The sequence below is a fragment of the Arabidopsis lyrata genome (genome assembly GCF_000004255.2).
Source record: "Arabidopsis lyrata subsp. lyrata unplaced genomic scaffold ARALYscaffold_7, whole genome shotgun sequence".
Lineage (NCBI taxonomy): Eukaryota > Viridiplantae > Streptophyta > Magnoliopsida > Brassicales > Brassicaceae > Arabidopsis > Arabidopsis lyrata.
Window position 1 is genome coordinate 7,238,790 of NW_003302549.1, and position 18,758 is coordinate 7,257,547.

The following is an 18,758-nucleotide window of genomic DNA, read 5'->3' on the forward strand; positions in this document are numbered from 1 at the left end:
GCCTCGGTGCAATATTATATGAAAATTTTTTAATGTATCAATTTTATCAACAACAAACGAGTTCAATTTTATCATTATTAAGTTATATTTTGGTCATATCAATTGACTTTTATACTTTGGTATATCATCCGGTAGGGATGAAAAATGTACTTCAAATTTCAAAAGCTTAATTTGTGAAAACATTCGAGACAGATTCTGAATATTTCCAGAACTCTTTTATATCTAAGCTTAATTAACAGTGAACCCAAACATGGCCACGTACTATACATATGCGACTTCAATTAATTCGTAAACGTTACACGCTGTGAAAACTTCGAATTTAGATTACTATTTATCGCGTAAATTAAAGAAAAGAAAACGTACACATGCACAAGCAAAAAGATCGAGGTGCGGTGCCGTGAATATAATGGATATTCATCAGTAACTTAAATAATGAGTAAGAAGGGCTAAAGTATTGCTTGTAGTCTTTGAAAGCTGAGAAACAGCCTTCTTCACCTTCTTCTTTGTTTCCACATTTACTTTCCCTTCCTCGAATCCGTCCGTACACGTGCCCTCGTAGGTCAACGCAGAGCTCACCCACGTCATCACGTTCTTTAAATGCTCCTCCGTAGTTTTTCCTCGGCCTCTGACATACTTCATCTCGGCGACCGCTTGCTTAAGCTCGTCGATAGTGTCCTTCATCTCGTCCACGCAGTCTTTAAGGATCGAGACCTCGTGGCTTTTGGCGGCTTTAGCCTTTTGGAGAAGGTTAGAGACAACTAATGTGGAATTTTTAGCCGATTTGACGTTGAGGTTGAGTGATGTTGTGCAAAGTTTGATTGGGTCAGACTTGATGGTGGCGGAGTAAGAGGACAATGAGTTATAGCACATCATAGGATATGTTGTTGAATTGCATGCCGTTTTTACGTACGTTGTGTGGTTTTGGTACGTGCCTGGTGGAGTGGCTACTGTATTTGGAAAGCTTGATGAGTTGATGAAAACCATGAGAGTTAGAGAGAGTATCACGAAACGCGACATGTTTGTTTCGGGAATTGAAAATGCTAGCTTTTAGCAAATTGTGAAACTATCGATTATGTGTATATATATATATATATAGACACATTGGATTATATAGACACCTTGGATTGTTAATTTATTATTGGAGGTCATGTGACATATCATGCTGTTGTTCCAGTTCTCTCCCCGATCATTAACCACTTATTTATCTTAGTCTCGTTTCTCTCTAATCTTTATGCTTTGACATGTAAACAATCATACGAAGATTGTCATAATTTGCTAAACATGGCCATTTCAAATCAAACGACCGTCTGCTTATCTGTTTATCATAATTTACAAAACCTAGGCGTCTCAAATTACACCAAACAATATTTAGAAGCTTTTTTTTTTGTGTCCAAATAAAATTTGAAGATTATTACAAATTTCATTCCGGTGTTTAAGCAAGGTATCACGTGATGTGATATGATGTGCATGTAACATGAACGTGGACCAGATCTCTTATTTCGGAGAAACATCAACTTATTTTTTTGTTTAAGATATTATTAGTCATAATTCTTCTGTAAATTATTAAGAAAGACAGATCGACGTATCATGTACATTATAGAGAATTGATATGCAAATTAGGTGTTTTATACGTAGGTGTTTAATGGCTGGAAATTGCACATGATTTATATAAAAAAAAATTAGAACATTTAAAATATCAATCAGCTAAAGAAAAATGTAAAGCTGTGCACAAAATTGCAAATTTCAGAACAAAGTGATACGAATATGAGAGTTGTTTTCAGAACTAAAAGTTCTTCGAGAAGTATTACCAAATGAAGTTAAGAAGCATCTAACGAAAACATAAAGTTCTCATATCTTTTGCGGTTGCAAAATAGTATTAACTAAGTTTTCTATATTTTAGAAAGTCATGGGTACACATAAACTTAGAATTGACATTTCAAAGTTCAACCAATCACCCTATATTATGGAATCATAGGAAGAAAAAAGGAAGCAGATGGCAGTTAATAAAAAAAAATTAAGATAGAGAAAATCCAACAATGAGAAAATAATGTGGTATAAGATGGGAGAAACATGAAGGAAAAGAAAAAAGAAACTTTTTCATTACAATTGAGAAGATGCTAAACCATTTTGGCCTCAAACAACAAAAGAACCAAGAGTTGTTCACATCCATGGCCCATGGGGATAAATAAATCTAAATATCATTTAACGTCTACTACATTCTACAGCCGAACTAGTTGGAGATCAGAATAACAGACCGTAGAACCTCACTTCTCCGGCAGAAAGATGTAAAAAGGCTTAGCAAAATGTCATAACCGAGGCGAGCAACACCATTAGCATTAGCTTCAAGCGTCCATTTAGTATAGATGTTGCAGCTGAGTGGTGCTGTTCCCTGCAACAATCACGATAAAGAGTGTTAAGATTCTCATCATCCAAAGGCATAGCAAAACAGATAGAAGAAATGTTTCAGATGAATACTTCTGCAAGTTCTTAAGGGCACCACAGTAAAGGACATTGTCAGGAGGATCCATCTCTGTCTTTCCATCCTCATCCGGGTTTGTGATCCGCATATAAGTTTCCTCACCAAGATACCATCGGTCAAGATTCTCTACTCGAATGTTCCACACTCCGACATTATCAAGGGAAATAAGTACAGCCGTCCATCCCCCTGGGTATACCTAAATAACAAGAGAACCATTAAGAAAACCTGCAGTTCAGAGTAATTTTGAGTGATGCTACGGTGTATGAACCTCAACTGTGCTTCTTGAGATGGCATCATAGTTGTTATATGAACCCTTTTTGTCTTCTGACCAGATACCAAAGTCCATCCTGGATTATCATGGTACATCAGCACCAGATTTTTTTATAGATAATTAAATGGAGGAACAAGAATAGAAGACAAGGTGCCAAGGTTTCTCTTACCCAACAACAAAAAATGAATATCCATCAACATGGAAGCTCTGGATCTTGGTGTCGTTGTTCTGGAAAATAACTTGTATAAACCCCTTGTATGTTGCGTTGATCATAGATCTGTCCAAACGAGGAGGTCTACTAAAAGGTCTATCAGGGAAGTCCAGCTTATAAGCTCCTTTCACTTTATTGCGATCCGCAAGCCTCACTGGAGTGCTTGGATTCACAAATGAAATCCCATTAAGTGTAGCACGTAGTGCCCCGTTAATTGTTGTTGGAGGCAAACTTCTCAAAATGTATGTGTTAGTGATGTTTATTTGACCATAGTGAAATGATCCCTGCGGATTTGGACGAGCTCCACTAGCAGATGTGTTTTGCCTGCAAATCAAAAGAGTCAACTTCACTGGAACAAAATTCTAGTTGTAGCAACAAGAAGGGGAACATTAATATGCACTTGCTCCTAAAAAATATTCAAAATCAAACCTGATGGCCTTCGGCTGGTTCATTGCTGACCATGGGCTAGAAACATCGGTTTTTGGAACTGGTAGAGGACCAGAAACAGGTCCTTTGGAATTAGAATAATGGAGAATGGCAACACCAGTGACTCTTTGCCACACTGTTTCATTCACAAATCTAGCACTGGCAACAATGTAGTAGTCACTTGTGGCGTTTTGGTCCATGGTTACCAAGAAAGAATAAGACTGTCCTACATGAACATCAAAATCAGTAAAGTTCGCCTGTGAGGTATAGTGACCCTCGGTTTCTACCAAAAGCAAATTGTGGTTCTGAATCCTGAAGTTCAAGCTTGTCGAGATCCCAACATTGTGAACACGGATTCTGTATGTTTTTCCTGCAAAATATAACCTTTTTAGTTTATTAGAAAACTAATAATTTGCAATGAATCTGCACAAATCTTATCAATCTTATACTAAAAAAACTGAAGATGTGAACTTTTGAAGTACCATCTTTACAACATGTTCAACTACATGCAACAGTTACTCATGTATTAAGAGCTCTAAGTGAATAAGGAAAAATAATATCTTGGAACAACAAAACTAACTGAGATTGAAGACTCAACACAGGCAACTCTTCAAACAAAATGTTACTAGGATGCAAAGGAAAGTCACATGAGAAGATTCATGGGTCTCATGAGACAAAGAAATAGCAAAAATTCCTCAGAAACTCCCAACAATTATACCTGGTTCAACATGAAAGGTTAAGTAATCAATTCCATCAGGTACACTACTGTTGTACTTGTAAGGACCCTTCCCATTGATGAGGACTCCATCTGGCATCCCAAGTTCTTTCCCAGAGTCGAGTATTCTCCTTAATGCCTGAGAAGCAACAGTGTCTCAGGTATAAATGCAGGGTGCTGATAAGTGATAACCACATGCGTTAAAGGAAAATATACAAAAGTCATGATTACATACTTTATGGTCCTGAGTGTACCAATCACCAATAATGAAGATGAGTTCGCCGTCAGGCTGTGGGAAAGGGATAGGAATAATGTCACGGTTATTAATCACGATGGGACCAAAACCCCCAGATGCTCTCTGAAAGTTGAGTGAAGGGGAGTAGAAAAAGCTTCCAATTTGATCCTTCACTTGAAATTGGTAAGTAAAGTTCCATCTGGGAGGAATAGGGCAGTTTGTGCCAAGAACACCGTCTTGCCACGAGTTACGCCGCATTTGGATGCCAGGCCTATTCCAACAGACAAATGGAAGAACCCAAGAAGCATACTAGTCTTTAGAAACTAGGAGATAAGGAGGTAAATAAAAGAGACAGAGCTCTTGGTCTCACCAAGTCAAGAGGAGAGGCTCATCCAAATGATTGAAAACGTTAACAACAACATTGTAGTTGGTAGTGGCATTAAGCAGAGGTCCTGGAAACTGCCCATTGACAGCTATAACCTGAATAAACGAAGTTAACACCAAATCAAAGAAGGCTAACACATTAAAAAAAAGTCAATCTTTTTGATGCCAATCATAGAACAGGAACCATTAGTGAATACCTAAACCCATGTAAAGCACAATCAACCTCAGTGACCCTCTTTAGCATTTACCAAGTTCGATACCAAAACCCAAAAAAAATTATGATAGTAACCTCAAACACATTGTATATTTAGATCCAGAGGTACCAATACAAGTTTCAAAAAAAACTAAGAAAGCAAAAGCATTCTAAGACGCCGGCATTGAATCTCTCTCTCAATCGAAAGCGAGAACCTTTATTCAAACACAGAACCGGAGATTTCCAAGGAAAGGTGAGAAAGAAACGGAACCTGTTGAGGAACGCCGAGGGGAGAAGCGGTGATGTAAGAAACTCTGAAGTCGTAGGAGACGAAAGGGTCCGCCGCGAAAGACACGCCGGAGAGAAGAGCAAAGCAGAGGAGGAACACAGAACAAGTCGCCGCCATAAAGTTAGGTTTTTTTTTATTGCGTATCCGTGATCACAAAGCTTACGGATTTGACATAATCATTATATGAGTGAATCGAAACGGTAGAGAAGACGAAGCAATGTGTTTAAGTGTCAGTGTGGGTTTTTGAACTTCTTCTTACAAGACACTGGAAAATGAGAGACACTTGACTTTTTTATCATTTTTTTTTTTTTTTTGCCTTATTTTTAGAAATAAAGTTTGTTTTTTTCTTCTTTTTTTTCCCATAAATTTACACAAAAAAAAAAAAGCTTTGCCTTTAAACAGTTCTGAAAAAAGCATTCATATTTTTGTATTTATCCTTATGTGCCAGTGTACTTTTTTGGGGTTTCAATATCTCTTAATTAATACTTGCTCAAAAAAAATCTCTTAATTAAAAAAGAGTTAAAAAAAAATGAACTCAAGGAAGAGCGTTGAATTGCAAAGATTGAGGAGAAGACCTGGAAACATGTACCAGAAGAATGTGGGAACAAATCATCCAGTTTTTTTGTTATTTTATCATTTCTTGGTCAGGATTTAACGTACAAAATATATAATTCTACATTCTTATTAATTAAGTTTATGTTGTTCACCTTTTCTTTTGTTTTTCCTTAGATTTTCTCCATATGTTGCATTGTAACTTTGCTACATTATGTCAATTAAGCGTTCCATTAAAGTTTCGATGCGTTGAGATTAGCATATGAAGAAGATTTCAGATGACTATCAAGAGATTGTTGCAAACTAGTGGTCTCACTTCCTGATACTTGCGTCTTGCTTAACTAATTACCCTATTAATATCTTTGATGTAGAGTCCCTCCACCAAATTGATAAATGATAGTAATATTGAGTATCTTCTACTATCAAATACACTTGCAAATTTTCTTACGTCTTTTGATCACTTGCTCTCTAAATTGAATATTGTTTCATGGCCATATATCTGTCACTTGCTTTCTCTTATTCAATGTTTCATGGCCTTCCCTTTGTCTGAGGTCTCATATATGTTAATCTTGTTCCTTATGTTTTAAAAAGTACTATATCTTAGACGTATAATATTCCTCATTTGTTGGGAATAGATTTTTATGCCAGCTAATGTACCTCATATATTTTAATTGAACGTAGTATAAAATTTATCTAAGTAGATAAATGTCTAGAAGCGTATTAAAATAAGACAAAGTGGTTCTCTTTTGCCATAGCAATTCACACACGGCATGGACAAAAACAAAGTTGCTTCCTTCGAAAGAAACAATCTCTTCACAATCTTTTTGGCTTAAAGTTGCGTTAAAAGTACCAACATGATACTTTTCTATTGATTATTTTACTCGAAATGGGTATGAAAAATTAGATTTTATATGTTAATTTTCTTCGATAAGATTTTTATATGTTGAATATATTTTATTTGTCTCTTCACTTTTAATCTGTTCCTCGAAACCTGTAGACTTAAGTTATCAAAGCCAGTATAGAGGATATAGAAGGATACTCTTAAGTTCTTCAGAAAAAAAAATTGAGTTTACACATTTGGTGATATACTACAGTACAGGCTATTTGATCAATAACGGTAGATTCTTTAATTTACTTCTTCATTTTATTGTAAATTACACATTCTTATACAGGAGAGATAGCAGCAGCCAAAAGAGCAGCTGCAAAGAGTGGTTACTCTCCCTCGAGACTGGAGCCGAGGTCAGACTGCGACAAAGATATCTCCAGACCACCAAGGCATCATCATCACCTTGAGTAAATATCCGAACTTATTTTTCGCAAGAGAGCAATGAACAGAAGCTATACACTAGAGCCTCTTCTTCTCTATAGCAAAAAGTGATGCACATTGCTTTATATTTACAGCGGGTGAAGCTTGGAATGTTGGGTGGTGTGTAAAGACTTAAGGACAAGGATATGTCCCCAATCATTAATCTATATCTAAGGTTGAAATGCAAGTGCTTAGTATATATTACACAAACTATCATCACATCTGGAGAAGATTGTTCACCGTAACAGCAACAGAGTTTGTTCTCTGCAGGTCCTGCAAGAAATTGAAACGCAACAGGTTCAAGTATCAAGTCACATGAATCTTACTTAGTACTGAACTATTCACCACTTACGGACCAGTCTAGAGCAAACAAGAGACCAGGTACCGGACAATGGGTTCAAGCAAATTGACCACATAAATAAAGTAATAAGATTCGGTTTCAGGTATGAATATATGAAAATCGTTCCTTCCAGTCAATGCAGAAGACCGTCTAAGTGACCCACCAACTCAACCATGTATGCACTTCCCGTCAAAGCTTACAGAATATCCAATATGCACTTAATATTTACCTGGAAAATAATTTCATCGGGCACGTGTGGCATGACTTCCCTCACAGTCTCGGCCATAGCTAGTATATTTGCCAAGCTTTCATTTGTCGTGCTTGATACAGTTCTCAGATGCAGACCACCTGTCCTTCCACCAGTACCAGGAGGTACAGTTGTAGAAGAAGTGGATGCTTGTGAAGGGTTCATCGGCCATAGACTCCAAGCAGCATCGTCAAGTGCAGTTTGAGCATAGCTTTCGCCAACAGATGCAAGATGCCTCATCATCATCTGAACCCGCCCCAGTCCAACTGACCTGGAAGCGGTAGAGGGACCAGCGACATCAGAACCCTGACCTGACCATGTCTGCAGCCAGCTTGGATCCAATCCTAAATTCCTATTTTGTGAAAGAAAAGGATGAGAACTTATACAATCCAGTTCAAAATGCAACTCTTTAAAAACAAATCCAAGATATATGCACAAATAGTGGTCGTTACAAACCAAATATTACTTGCTATCCAATTCATTTTTAAATAATGTATAATTTAAGGTAATGCAAATTTAGTATATCAGCACCAAGATCAAGGGAGTCACAGGAAAGGAATCATTAAGTTCTAAGCAAACTGTTACTTTGGTGTAGTTAATTAAGAAAATCAAGGACGAAGAATGAACTGAACCTCGAAGTATCATTTTCGACGGAATTTGGCACCTCGGCAGGAAATAAACCAGTTGCTAGTGCACGAACAGGATTGTTTTGTCTTTCAAGCTGACGGGCTAACTGCTCATCGCTTGAGACTTCCACTGTGTGAGGGTTCACCTCACTTTCAGTTCTACCAACAAAAAGAGGCTTACGACATGTAGGACAAGAATAAACCTCATTTAGACCTTGATCCAACCTGCCAGCATCAAAACATCATCAGGATCACCAGTTTCAGTCATAAAGACATGGGGCTGCCGATATTTAGCTAAGCGCACCAGGATCGCAGGCATCCAAGATGGAAAAGGTGGTTGCAGTGAAGCCTTTTAGCCTTGGCCATAGGTTCCTGCCATTTATAGTTGTATTTTAAGAGTTTGAGATTGAAAACTTATAAGAAAATGACTATAGCAGAAGCATACCCGACATATAGCACATTCATCATCATATGCCCTTAACTCTTCAGAAGTTGCATCGGGGAGGGCTGCATGGAGAGCACCCAGAGCTATTCTTAGTTTAATATATCCTTTTATTCGTTTCAAAATGGCACTTAGCAATGCCTGCCAAACCAAACAGAGAACCAGGTCAAAAATACAACAATCGAATGCTGTGCCTAGTATCAAGTAACCGGAAGAGTGACAGTGTTTTAAAGAAAACCAATTAACAAACATACACGTATGTTGAGAAACAAAACTGCATCCACCAGATGAAAGGCAATGCCATGCAGCCACCAAATGTGCAAATAATGACCTAGTGCCATTACCAAAGTAGCCATGTCCAGGAAGAAACCGAGATTACGGTTGAGGAGGCCCTTCCATTCCAACAGTGAGCCTATCCAAAGATAAGAATTTACCATAAGATTTGGAGTTCCAATAGACCAAAAATGTCCACAGAAATGCATTCCCGGGATCTAATAGAAAAACAAAGCATAACACCAGAAAAGATGTTACCTGCTGTCATGGAATCGATAAACTTAGATCTTTGGCAGTCTGAGTTCTGAACTGCTAAGTGGTTAATCCACATATCTAGCAGCTGAAACCCATGAATTAACAGCGCCTGCAAAAAAATTCTAATGAGTTCTATATTTTGTTGACCATGGCTACAAAAGAAAGACAACGAGTAGGACAAAGAAGACAACTGTTATAAATTAAGTACCTGCAAGGTCTCAAAAGCTATACTGCATGGCTCAAAAAGTAACAACAGATACACAGAGGAACCAATTGTATTGTATGTCATAAGGGAAAGTTTTATCCTGCAAGATTGGAGGAGAAAAGTAAATCCTTTTACTCAGTATCTCATCCAGACATGCTTGAAATTGGTTACTAAAAAGTTATCACACAAAGAAATCAAACGAGTTTCCTAACTGGACTGCAGTCCACAAACATTATGAACTCAGACACAACATTTTCCTTGCTCTACGGCATCCACATTTTCACACAGAAGTTTTTGGCTTTACTTTCACCTTGACGCAGAGTTCATGCATAGATGAATTTCAGGATAACATCTCTCACAATATAGCATAAACATAAAAAGCAAGCTATGCACTCTCTCTATGTTGTTAAAGAGCTTTATGAAGTTGTTCTTGACGGACTGCGGTAAATCTAGAGAACATCTACTCTGATCCTTTAACATAAACCAGGAGTGTTTGAGAAGAAAAACAAGTTGTATGTATAGGATCAAGATCAACTTCCAGGAGCACCACTTTTCAATTGAAATTAAGAGCGTCAGCCATGTAGGTTAATTTTTTTTACCTAAGTTTTGTTTAAGAAGTATATATAGAGTCCAGAGAGAACATTGAATGGAAACATGACTTCGATAGTTTAAGGTCATGAATAGATAGAAGATGCAGCAATTGAATATTTGACACTATACCGCAGGGTTTAGGATTTACCAGAACATATCAACAGAGAGGACCAAGAACAGCACTGAATACACACGAAAGTATGTCCAAGGTGTAGAAGAAGGAGATGCATTCAATCGTTCAAGCCGGTCTCTAGCCAAAGCTTGAAACATCTACATGGCATTACAAAATACACATTAGGGTGTTACAAAAGATAATTCAGAATTTGGTTTCTCGTAAATCAAAAACACGCAGTGTTCCATACCTTTAAAGTACATAGAACAGTCAACCAAACTGTCCACAGTACACCCTGAAATATTGTTGGGGGAATCACCAGTGGTAGAAACGTACCCTAAGGATAGGAGGATTAGAAGCGGGAATAAACTATTAACATCCAAAATACATACAGATATCTGCAAATAACTCGAATCAAGGAAACACTACACAAAAATGCAAAGTTCAAGGGGAAATGAAGGGAAAATGTGGTAGAATCATCTGTCTAAGTAAAGACCTCCCTCAAGCCTCAAAAACTATTTTCTTCTCTTTTCCATTACTCTGTCATTATAATAATATTCCATTTGTTTTCCTGACGCAGTTACGATATTGAATAATGAAAACTACCAAGAATATCTCATACGAAACAAAGAATGTAGGTTATTGTATGTCACAGTCTTAGTTTTCAATCAAAGTAAGAACAGCTACCTTGTATATGATATAATTGGCAAGTCGCTCCACCAACTTTTTAGTTTCAACGTCATATAAATCTCCAAAAAATAGAGTCTGCAGAAGATGTTTAAAAGACATTAGAAGCACAGAAAATTGTCACAAGACATATGTAAACAATCAGTATACTATGGTAGCAAACAGTATGAAATTATTGAGTTTTCTTTCATGCAAGACATTCGACTAGCCGGAAACGAGAGTTTGACTCTTACAAATTAAGAACACTTGCTTCTTCACAAACCTTTATTTGAAGGTGAAAACTAATTATAATGTATTCGATTGTAACCAAACTAAGAACTGTAAATTGGACTCTTTTTCCAACAAAAGAGAAAATAAGTGGTGCAAGTCTGAAAATTTAAGAGCATAAATTTTTTTTTCCCAAAGCAACAAGTGAAACCATTAAGAATAAGAGTAACAAATAATGAGACACCTCTGTACAAGTGACTTATGTAGATTAGGAGGCAAAAAGCTAAGTCTAAGGATATGAGGAATTTCATAAAGGTATTAACCGCTCAAAGTATTAACTAATGAAATTAGGAAGTTCAGTTTCACCAATTTGATACAGTCTACAAAAGCTAAATATTAGAAAGAGCATTGCTTAAATTGCATCCCAGTAGTAAAATGCTACTCTAATAAAGTCTTACCTTGAGAGAAAGTACCAGAAGAATATACACATTGAGCACAAAATTAGTGAGCAGCGCAATAGTGAAATAAGAGGCGAGAAGCAGCTCAAGCGCATGCTCGGAGTCTCCTAAAGAAACGTTCTTGGCAATCAGCCCATCAGCTCGAAGTCTATCGAGAGAAAACTCTGTCCAGACTTGAAGTCCAACAAAGCTGAGAGCTGTTGATGCTACGGAGAGCGGCAAGTACTTAATCCCCATTAGGAACAATAACAGCCTTCCCACTTAAACTTAATCCCCAGAATCTCATTTAGTCATATTAGCATGACGCCATCTGCAGCCACATGATCTCTCATTAGTATTAAGACTCGGACGATACAAACAACAACAACAACAAATTGACCATATTTGCATAAAAAGATGATTTTTTTTTTCTTTTTCAGAATCTAGAGAAAATTGAGCTCCAAAGCAGAGGACATCCAAAAATTGGATTCTTTTAGATTTGAGTCATATTTCCACAGGTGAAATTAGATTTGTAGAGAAGCCAAAAATGCAAAAGAGAGGTTCCAAGTACAAGGCCCGATTCACCGGAAAGAAAAAAGATATGATCCCAAAAATTCACAGAAGAAACATAAATCAAAAATCCAAAATTGAAGAAAGGAGCTGGGAGGAATAAAATGCAGAGATCAGAGTTGTAGAAATGGATCGATTCGCAGAAAAACCTGAATCCGCGAAGCTGTCGGTTGTGAAATTCTCTGAAAGCACCGTGCCTCTCTGTCTTTCTCTCGATCGAGAGAATCGAAAAGTAGAAAAGCAAAAATCGATATCTTCTTCTTCCTCGAAACAAAACTTTTCTTATTAATTAAAAAACAAAAGTAAGAAAATAAAACTGATACGGTCAACACATGTTTTTTTTTTGGTGGTTAATTTTGTCAACATATGTATGCTTGCTCACTTACGGAAAATTTTTAATATAACATCTAAATAATATTTTAACTCGTTTATATATGGTTTTGGTGAAACCAAAAACTCTAGTTATAATGTTTAGACTAATCATTTTTACCAACAGCAAAATGAAATATACATCTTACGAAAGATAAATTTTAATTATTTTTAAATTGCTAGAATTTGATTTTTGATAACCCATTATTTTTGACGCACCAACAAATTTGAATATGACCGATTCAACCAAAAACACCTTTAAAAGTCAAAAAAGTTTTTTCTTAAGTTGGTCTAGTTCCCACTATTCTCCCATAGAAGAAAACAAATAAACAAGAGCTAAAAATTCATATGGATCAATGCAAGCCCATGTAAGTTAACTATATTTGGGCCTTCTAAGCCCACTAATGAATCTTCAATCTCCGACTTATTAGTTTCCAGAATTCTAAAGATCTTCTCGAATTTCGCTTTTAATTCCGTCAATCACCGATCAAATCATAAACCCTAAAAAGAAACTCCGATCTAGTTCGCACCGGAGTGGAGAAGAAGATGGGAATAATAAGGAGCAGCTTCTCTTTCATCACGGGAACAGTGTGCGGGATCTACATCGCTCAGAACTACAACGTTCCTAACATCAAGAAGCTTAGTCACTGCGCCGTTTCAATGGCCAAGCAAGTTGAGGAGAAATATCGCAAGCCCAAAAGCAGAGACGACGTTTGAGATACAGATTCCACTAGCAGCTTCTCCGGTGAATTCACCCATCTTTTTCCTCCTGATAATTTTGCTACTTCTTAAGGTTTATGTGTAATTTGTGGGATTGTAAATTCAGTGAAATTTGACAATCAAATGAAGATTCTTTTCTCCGATTGCTGCAATTTTCAGCTGATTTTATCAAATTAGGTATTTATTCTCATTCAAACTTTAGAAAGTGAAGACATGATCATGTTTAAGACAACTGGGAAAAAGGAACCAACTTTAAATAAAAAGTCTCGAAATCATGAAGGAAAAAAAAAACTCAAAGGAGGACATCAATGGGAGCTCTGGATGCTGGTGATGATGATGATGCAGCTACTTCTTCTTCTGATCCAAACAACAAAGCTTTGACTTCTGCTATGATTAGTTTAGTGAGCAACAATCCAGAGATCAAAGCCGCAGTCATCAACATGTAAAACACTGCGTCCCAGCTAATCGCAGAGATGTAACCAGTGAGGACTGGTCCAATCGCAGCACCGACGGATCCTGTACCGTCTATGATAGCTGTGACTGTAGCCAAAGCCCTGGCATTGCCTTTGAGAGATTTGTGTGTTCCGAGATCAGCTGAGACAGCTGTTGTGATGAGAGCAAATGGTCCAATGATGAAGACTCCTGATATGAACATGAGGATGACATTGATGGTCAATGAGATATGTCCCAAGACTCTGTAGAGGAAAAGAGCTGGGATTGCCAAGTACATGAATCCTGCTGCTGTGATCGCTCTGCCGTTGAGTTGATCAGACATGTATCCGGCTAAGACCCCACCAACAACACCTCCAACATCGAAGATTGTTGACAAGTTTCCTGATGTCTCCTCAGACAGGTACTCTCCTCCGATCACTGCATCACGTATTAATTATTCAGACTTTACATATATCAAGGCTACAACACTAGAGGTAAAAGGAAGGAGAGATGATGAGAAACATACTGTTGTGGCTGACGTAGAAAGGAAGCCAGTAGAGGAATGTGTATGAGACCAACTTGGTGAAGAAGAGGCAGAAGGCGAAAGGAGCAACACCGGGGATTTTCCAAGCGGCCATGAACCCGACTGCCTTTCTATCGAATCCAGTACTCATTCTAGATTCCAAGAAGCTCTCTGTAATGGTGTCACCGAGCCTCATGGTGGAGTCAATTTCAGTTCCATCTCTCTCAGCCTCAACGGTTGGAGGATTCACCGGCAAGAAAAGGTAAACAACGATCCCAAGAAAAGTCATGAGCAAAGCCGGGCCAAGAAATGACCAACCCCACCCATATCTAAGCAGCCCAGATGCGATCAGAGACCCTGCGATGTTACCGAGGGAAGTGTGAGCACTCCAAACACCCATAACCATTCCTCTTCTCTTCTTGTCGAACCAGTTCCCGAGCACGGCCACGACACAAGGCCAACCTATCGACTGAAACCACCCCGCCATAACCTGAACCGCCAAGAAATAGTAGAAGCTGTGGAAATCTGCCCAGAATGCGACCCCAAATAGAGCTGTGAAAAGACCGGTCCCGATCATTCCGATAGTCAGAAACGTCCTGAGATCCAAACGATCTCCCAAGTGGCCCGCCACAAACATCCCAACCGCATAGACAGAGAGGAAAACCAAGTCGATCTGCCCAAGCAAGGCTGGTCCATCGGGTCCATCAAAAGGAGCCCAACCGCCTTTGATTGTTGATGCGGAAAGCGTTCCCTTGACAATGCTATTGGGCTTTCGAGCAGCATGGAAGGCGACGTAGGCGACAAAGGTCAAGATAAAGACAAGGGCTTGGTATTGCTTGAAGGAGAGTCTTCCTGAACGCTTAAACCGTTCCAAGAACTGAATACCCCATGGCTTGGTTTCTTCATACAGGAACTGGGATGAAGTCCATGACGCCATCTCTTTAACAACTCCTCGCGACGCCAAAACCTGAAAAGCAGATGTAGATATGAATTTATTGTCTTTTCATCTATTACTTGTAAAACAAGAAACCTCAATCTCTTGTAAACAAGCAGAACGAAAGTATACAGAAAACTAGAAGAGAATGTTGAATGAACCTGCAATTGTGATCACCTTTGAAAGTTGAAGAGAGGAGAAAAGTATCTCTACCTCTCTCTGTTCTTCAACTTCAATGGGTTAGAAGCTGGGAGGGATTAAAATCACTACTTAAAGGACGTGAAACTGGCTCTTTAATAACCATATTTGACCCTTCGCTGTATTTTTTTATTGACCAAGCCTTTTGCTTCACTGGCCTCCAGTTTTCTAGATTAAAACGCAAGCTATAGTACATAAGGCTAAACCTGAACTCACAAATCGAGAAATAAAAACTAGAAACAAATCAAACTAAAGAAGATGAGAATCATCATATCAGTCGAAACCTTCAACACAAAATGTCGAATTGTTTAATAATAGTTGATGTGTAGTAGCAAAGTCGGCGTCCGGTCTGTCGTTTGTGCCCGCACGTAAGAACATTAAACCTCTGACTCTAACTCGTTTCTTCATCCAAAAATTCAACTCATTGATTGTTTAATTTATCTACAGAACTATACCAAAATTCAACTAATAACATTCTTTAGAATGGTACTTCATTTTTGTGTCCAAATTCATTTTTCTCTACTTCATGGGAAGATGTCCACATATACATTTCTATTAACATTAAGCATCTTAGGGCACACGCAGTAGTACATGTGTGTCTTGGGTGTAAACAGTATTATAATATTATAATAAAGTATTATAATAAAGTAAAGAAAGAGAGAAATAGTGAGAGAGATGATAATTTTTGCCTGTCTCCGACCGAGTTTTTGCCTGTCTCCATTCAGCGCTGGCCACGTGCCACTTACACCCCTTGGAGAAAAGTTGCAAGTTTACACCCGTTGCCTCTCTCCAACCTTGTTTTTCTATTATTTTTGTTTTTTTTATTCCTTACACCCGGGTGAAAAGTGCCCCACTGTGTATGGTCTTAATCATTAAAAATGGCAAGCATAATGTATTGGTTATTATCTGTTTAAAAAGTTGGTAATTACACAAATTTACTAAAACTTTAGATAATGTGTTGCTATGTCAGAAGTTGTTATTGGTGTCATGTTTTCTTGAACTTCAGCACTTAGCAACTCTGTACAGGTAGTCCATTCTCCTTTGCCTTCCATAACAATAGCTTACTCACATTACAAGTTAATATGACAAGTTGTTTCACAACTGTAACATAAAAGAGTTGGGCCGTTTTTACTAAGGATGCTATAAGTTTGGCTCTGCGTTGCTTGTTTTCGGTATAACCTTAACTTTAAGACTACGGTGGGTTTTGATTTTCGTCTAAAAACATGAGATTTTGTGTCGATTTCGTCTAAAAACAGAAAACTGCTAGAGCCATTCCATTTTCTGGATAATTTTTCAGAAACCGAACAAAGAGAAGAACTAAATAATAATCAAAAGGGTCTTATACCCAAACCAAGCATCCAACATAGGGGCATAGAGAAAATACGACAAAGACTTACATAAGATTAGTTCCACAAGCTAAAATGCATAATAAAAAGACTCAAAATGCATACTAAAAAGTAAAAAGACAAACCGCTCAGGATTCATAGGCTTTGAATATCATCTTTGCAGTTTCGTTCACGAGTCCAGACCTCTGCAAACATAGCTCAAACTCCTTACCCTTGAGCTTCTTCCATTTTTCCTCCACTTCTCTCTTCTCTGCTCCATCCGCAACCTTTGCCCAAACCGCAGTTATTGTGGATTCATCCAAACCACAAGAACTCTTATTCTCTGCATTGAAGAACGATGCAATCTCTCTACCAATGGAGAGACTTGTGTTCACAACCTTTGTCTCTATTTTCTCCGGTTTCTTCGCCTCTTCTTGTTGTTTCTTGGGAGAGGAATGAGCAACTAACTTCATCTCTTTCGGGGCAGGGGTTCCTCCAACTTTCTTCCTTGATGATTTAGAAGCCAAAACACCACTGCTTCCCCAAATCTTTCTCGACAATTCAAAGCCTTTCTGCTCAATATCTTTAGCAAATTCAATCTCATCTTCACTCTTTCCCTTCTTAAGCGACTTCTTCACAGTGTTATTAAACTTCTTCTTCAACCTCTGAAGTTTGGTAACGATTTGGTTTTTGGTAGCATTGAAATCGATCAACTTCTTAACATAAATGCAAAAAGCATCAATATCCTCATAAGGATCTCCTTTGGTAGATGTGAAATCAATAATACCTTGAAGCAAGGCAATCTCATCAGCCTCGCTGAACAATCTCTGAAACATCTTCTTAGCATCATCTCCAGAAATCTTCTTAACCTCATCATTTGTTGTCGGCTTCTTCACATGCTCAGTCTCCGATGTCTTGTGCTTCTTAATAGCTTCAGAAGCATGTTCCTTCAAAGGACGCTTAGCCGTTGAACTCTCAGGTACAGTCGCGGCAGATCCAGACTTGTCTGGAATTGGTTTGGTCACAAGAGGCATCAGCTCCATCGTCTTAGCAGGCTCCGAATCGGATTCGGACTCCGATTCATATTCACCTTCAGAGTCAGATTCAGGCTTCTTGGAAGACTCGTCTTTCTTCGAAACTTCAGCAGAAGACTCAGATTCTTCTCCAGATGAGCCAGATTCCTCTTCTTCACTGGAAGTAGGAGGGTTGTCGACCACTTCCTCTGCCTTCTTCGGTGCCATCGAATACAGTTACGAGAGAGAGAGGAGACAGAGATCTGCGGGAAGCTAGAGTCTTCTTCTTCAGCTTTTCTATTTTCCCGTCGCCGTCGATTTGCTTTGCTCTTAGGTTTTGTGATTTTAGGTTAGCGTCGGGTTTTTGTTTTTTTTTTTCTTTTAATTTATTTTGTGAATTCGATAATAGCCGATCGATTCTTTCAAGTTGGGCTGTCCAACGCGCTAACACGAACGGGCCTGAGCTATTTTGACGAGTTTTTAATAGACCAGTCCGTCGACAACTACACAAGTAACATCAGAATCCGTCTTAAGAGAGGCGATGCTTCCTCCATACAATCAACGACACGTGTCCGTCTCTCTAAAAATCTCAACGACACGTGTTCGTCTCTCTTGTTTACTCAATTTTGAATTATTTTTGATCAAATAAAAGAAGAGAACTCATCAAAAAAGTGGAAACCTATGTTGCATGGAAACTCTTTTCGATGTCCGTTTCTCGTTTTCGAAACGGAAACTTTCCGGAAACACGAAAAACGTCACGAAAACGCGTTTTCTAAAAATCTATATTTGGAAACACAATGAAAACTCACGTTTCTAAAATGGAAACGCGACAAATCCTTTTTATTGACTTTGGAAACTTAATAAATAAAAGTAGAAAAGATTAAAATTTATAATACATATAACTAATTTTGGAAGACTCTTGAGTTTTAAGATTTTTTTATTGACAAACTAGATTTGGAGACATCTTTATATGGTCTACGATGAAACTAATGAAAATAAGAATAAAAATGTTGATCTAAATTAAATATTTGAACGTGAACCTTTTAATCTTTTTTCTTTTAGAATTTTAGTTAATCTATTTAATATTTGATGTTTTGGACTTGTATTATTTAATTAAACCATTTTTTATAGTTTTATGTTAATGTTATATATATACATATATTATATATGTGTATACGTTTCCAAAACGTT

The 18,758-nt window shown here is 37.8% G+C and overlaps 6 protein-coding genes across 8 annotated transcripts; 1 reads left to right on the top strand and 5 right to left on the bottom strand.

Moving 5' to 3' along the window:
* Positions 1 to 366: 366 nt before the first annotated feature.
* Positions 367 to 1,519, bottom strand: LOC9303691 (pectinesterase inhibitor 4). Its single transcript, XM_002869635.2, has one exon. The coding sequence runs from the start codon at positions 1,015 to 1,017 to the stop codon at positions 418 to 420; it is 600 nt and encodes a 199-aa protein (XP_002869681.1). The 5' UTR covers positions 1,018 to 1,519; the 3' UTR covers positions 367 to 417.
* Positions 1,520 to 2,014: 495 nt separating this feature from the next.
* On the bottom strand, positions 2,015 to 5,472 carry LOC9305753 (monocopper oxidase-like protein SKS1). 2 transcript variants are annotated; one of them, XM_021017740.1, is made up of 9 exons: positions 5,186 to 5,472; positions 4,708 to 4,817; positions 4,338 to 4,608; positions 4,106 to 4,241; positions 3,391 to 3,757; positions 2,920 to 3,285; positions 2,754 to 2,826; positions 2,476 to 2,675; positions 2,015 to 2,389 (listed from the first exon to the last, which is right to left on the bottom strand). In XM_021017740.1, exons 1-9 carry the CDS (start codon positions 5,318 to 5,320, stop codon positions 2,296 to 2,298), a joined length of 1,752 nt encoding a protein of 583 aa, XP_020873399.1. In that variant the 5' UTR covers positions 5,321 to 5,472; the 3' UTR covers positions 2,015 to 2,295. The 2 variants fall into 2 exon arrangements, with proteins under 2 accessions (XP_020873399.1, XP_020873398.1); XM_021017739.1 differs by having other exon boundaries at positions 2,748 to 2,826; positions 5,186 to 5,470.
* Positions 5,473 to 6,777: 1,305 nt separating this feature from the next.
* On the bottom strand, positions 6,778 to 12,339 carry LOC9305754 (E3 ubiquitin protein ligase RIN2). The gene is made up of 13 exons (XM_021017743.1): positions 12,203 to 12,339; positions 11,505 to 11,814; positions 10,840 to 10,917; positions 10,403 to 10,489; positions 10,189 to 10,310; positions 9,453 to 9,549; positions 9,248 to 9,353; positions 8,971 to 9,128; positions 8,720 to 8,857; positions 8,579 to 8,646; positions 8,281 to 8,499; positions 7,631 to 8,000; positions 6,778 to 7,334 (listed from the first exon to the last, which is right to left on the bottom strand). Exons 2-13 carry the CDS (start codon positions 11,739 to 11,741, stop codon positions 7,278 to 7,280), a joined length of 1,737 nt encoding a protein of 578 aa, XP_020873402.1. The 5' UTR covers positions 11,742 to 11,814; positions 12,203 to 12,339; the 3' UTR covers positions 6,778 to 7,277.
* Positions 12,340 to 12,877: 538 nt separating this feature from the next.
* Positions 12,878 to 13,285, top strand: LOC9305755. Its single transcript, XM_021018181.1, has one exon. It carries the CDS (start codon positions 12,969 to 12,971, stop codon positions 13,137 to 13,139), a length of 171 nt encoding a protein of 56 aa, XP_020873840.1. The 5' UTR covers positions 12,878 to 12,968; the 3' UTR covers positions 13,140 to 13,285.
* A 32-nt stretch (positions 13,286 to 13,317) lies between these two features.
* On the bottom strand, positions 13,318 to 15,795 carry LOC9303692 (putative glycerol-3-phosphate transporter 2). Its single transcript, XM_021017777.1, has 3 exons — positions 15,193 to 15,795; positions 14,101 to 15,064; positions 13,318 to 14,012 (listed from the first exon to the last, which is right to left on the bottom strand). Exons 2-3 carry the CDS (start codon positions 15,032 to 15,034, stop codon positions 13,435 to 13,437), a joined length of 1,512 nt encoding a protein of 503 aa, XP_020873436.1. The 5' UTR covers positions 15,035 to 15,064; positions 15,193 to 15,795; the 3' UTR covers positions 13,318 to 13,434.
* Positions 15,796 to 16,518: 723 nt separating this feature from the next.
* LOC9305756 (GLABROUS1 enhancer-binding protein-like) lies at positions 16,519 to 17,988 on the bottom strand. 2 transcript variants are annotated; one of them, XM_021017916.1, is made up of 2 exons: positions 17,342 to 17,431; positions 16,519 to 17,270 (listed from the first exon to the last, which is right to left on the bottom strand). In XM_021017916.1, exons 1-2 carry the CDS (start codon positions 17,429 to 17,431, stop codon positions 16,704 to 16,706), a joined length of 657 nt encoding a protein of 218 aa, XP_020873575.1. In that variant the 3' UTR covers positions 16,519 to 16,703. The 2 variants fall into 2 exon arrangements, with proteins under 2 accessions (XP_020873575.1, XP_002869685.1); XM_002869639.2 differs by having other exon boundaries at positions 16,519 to 17,988.
* Between the last annotated feature and the right edge of the window lie 770 nt (positions 17,989 to 18,758).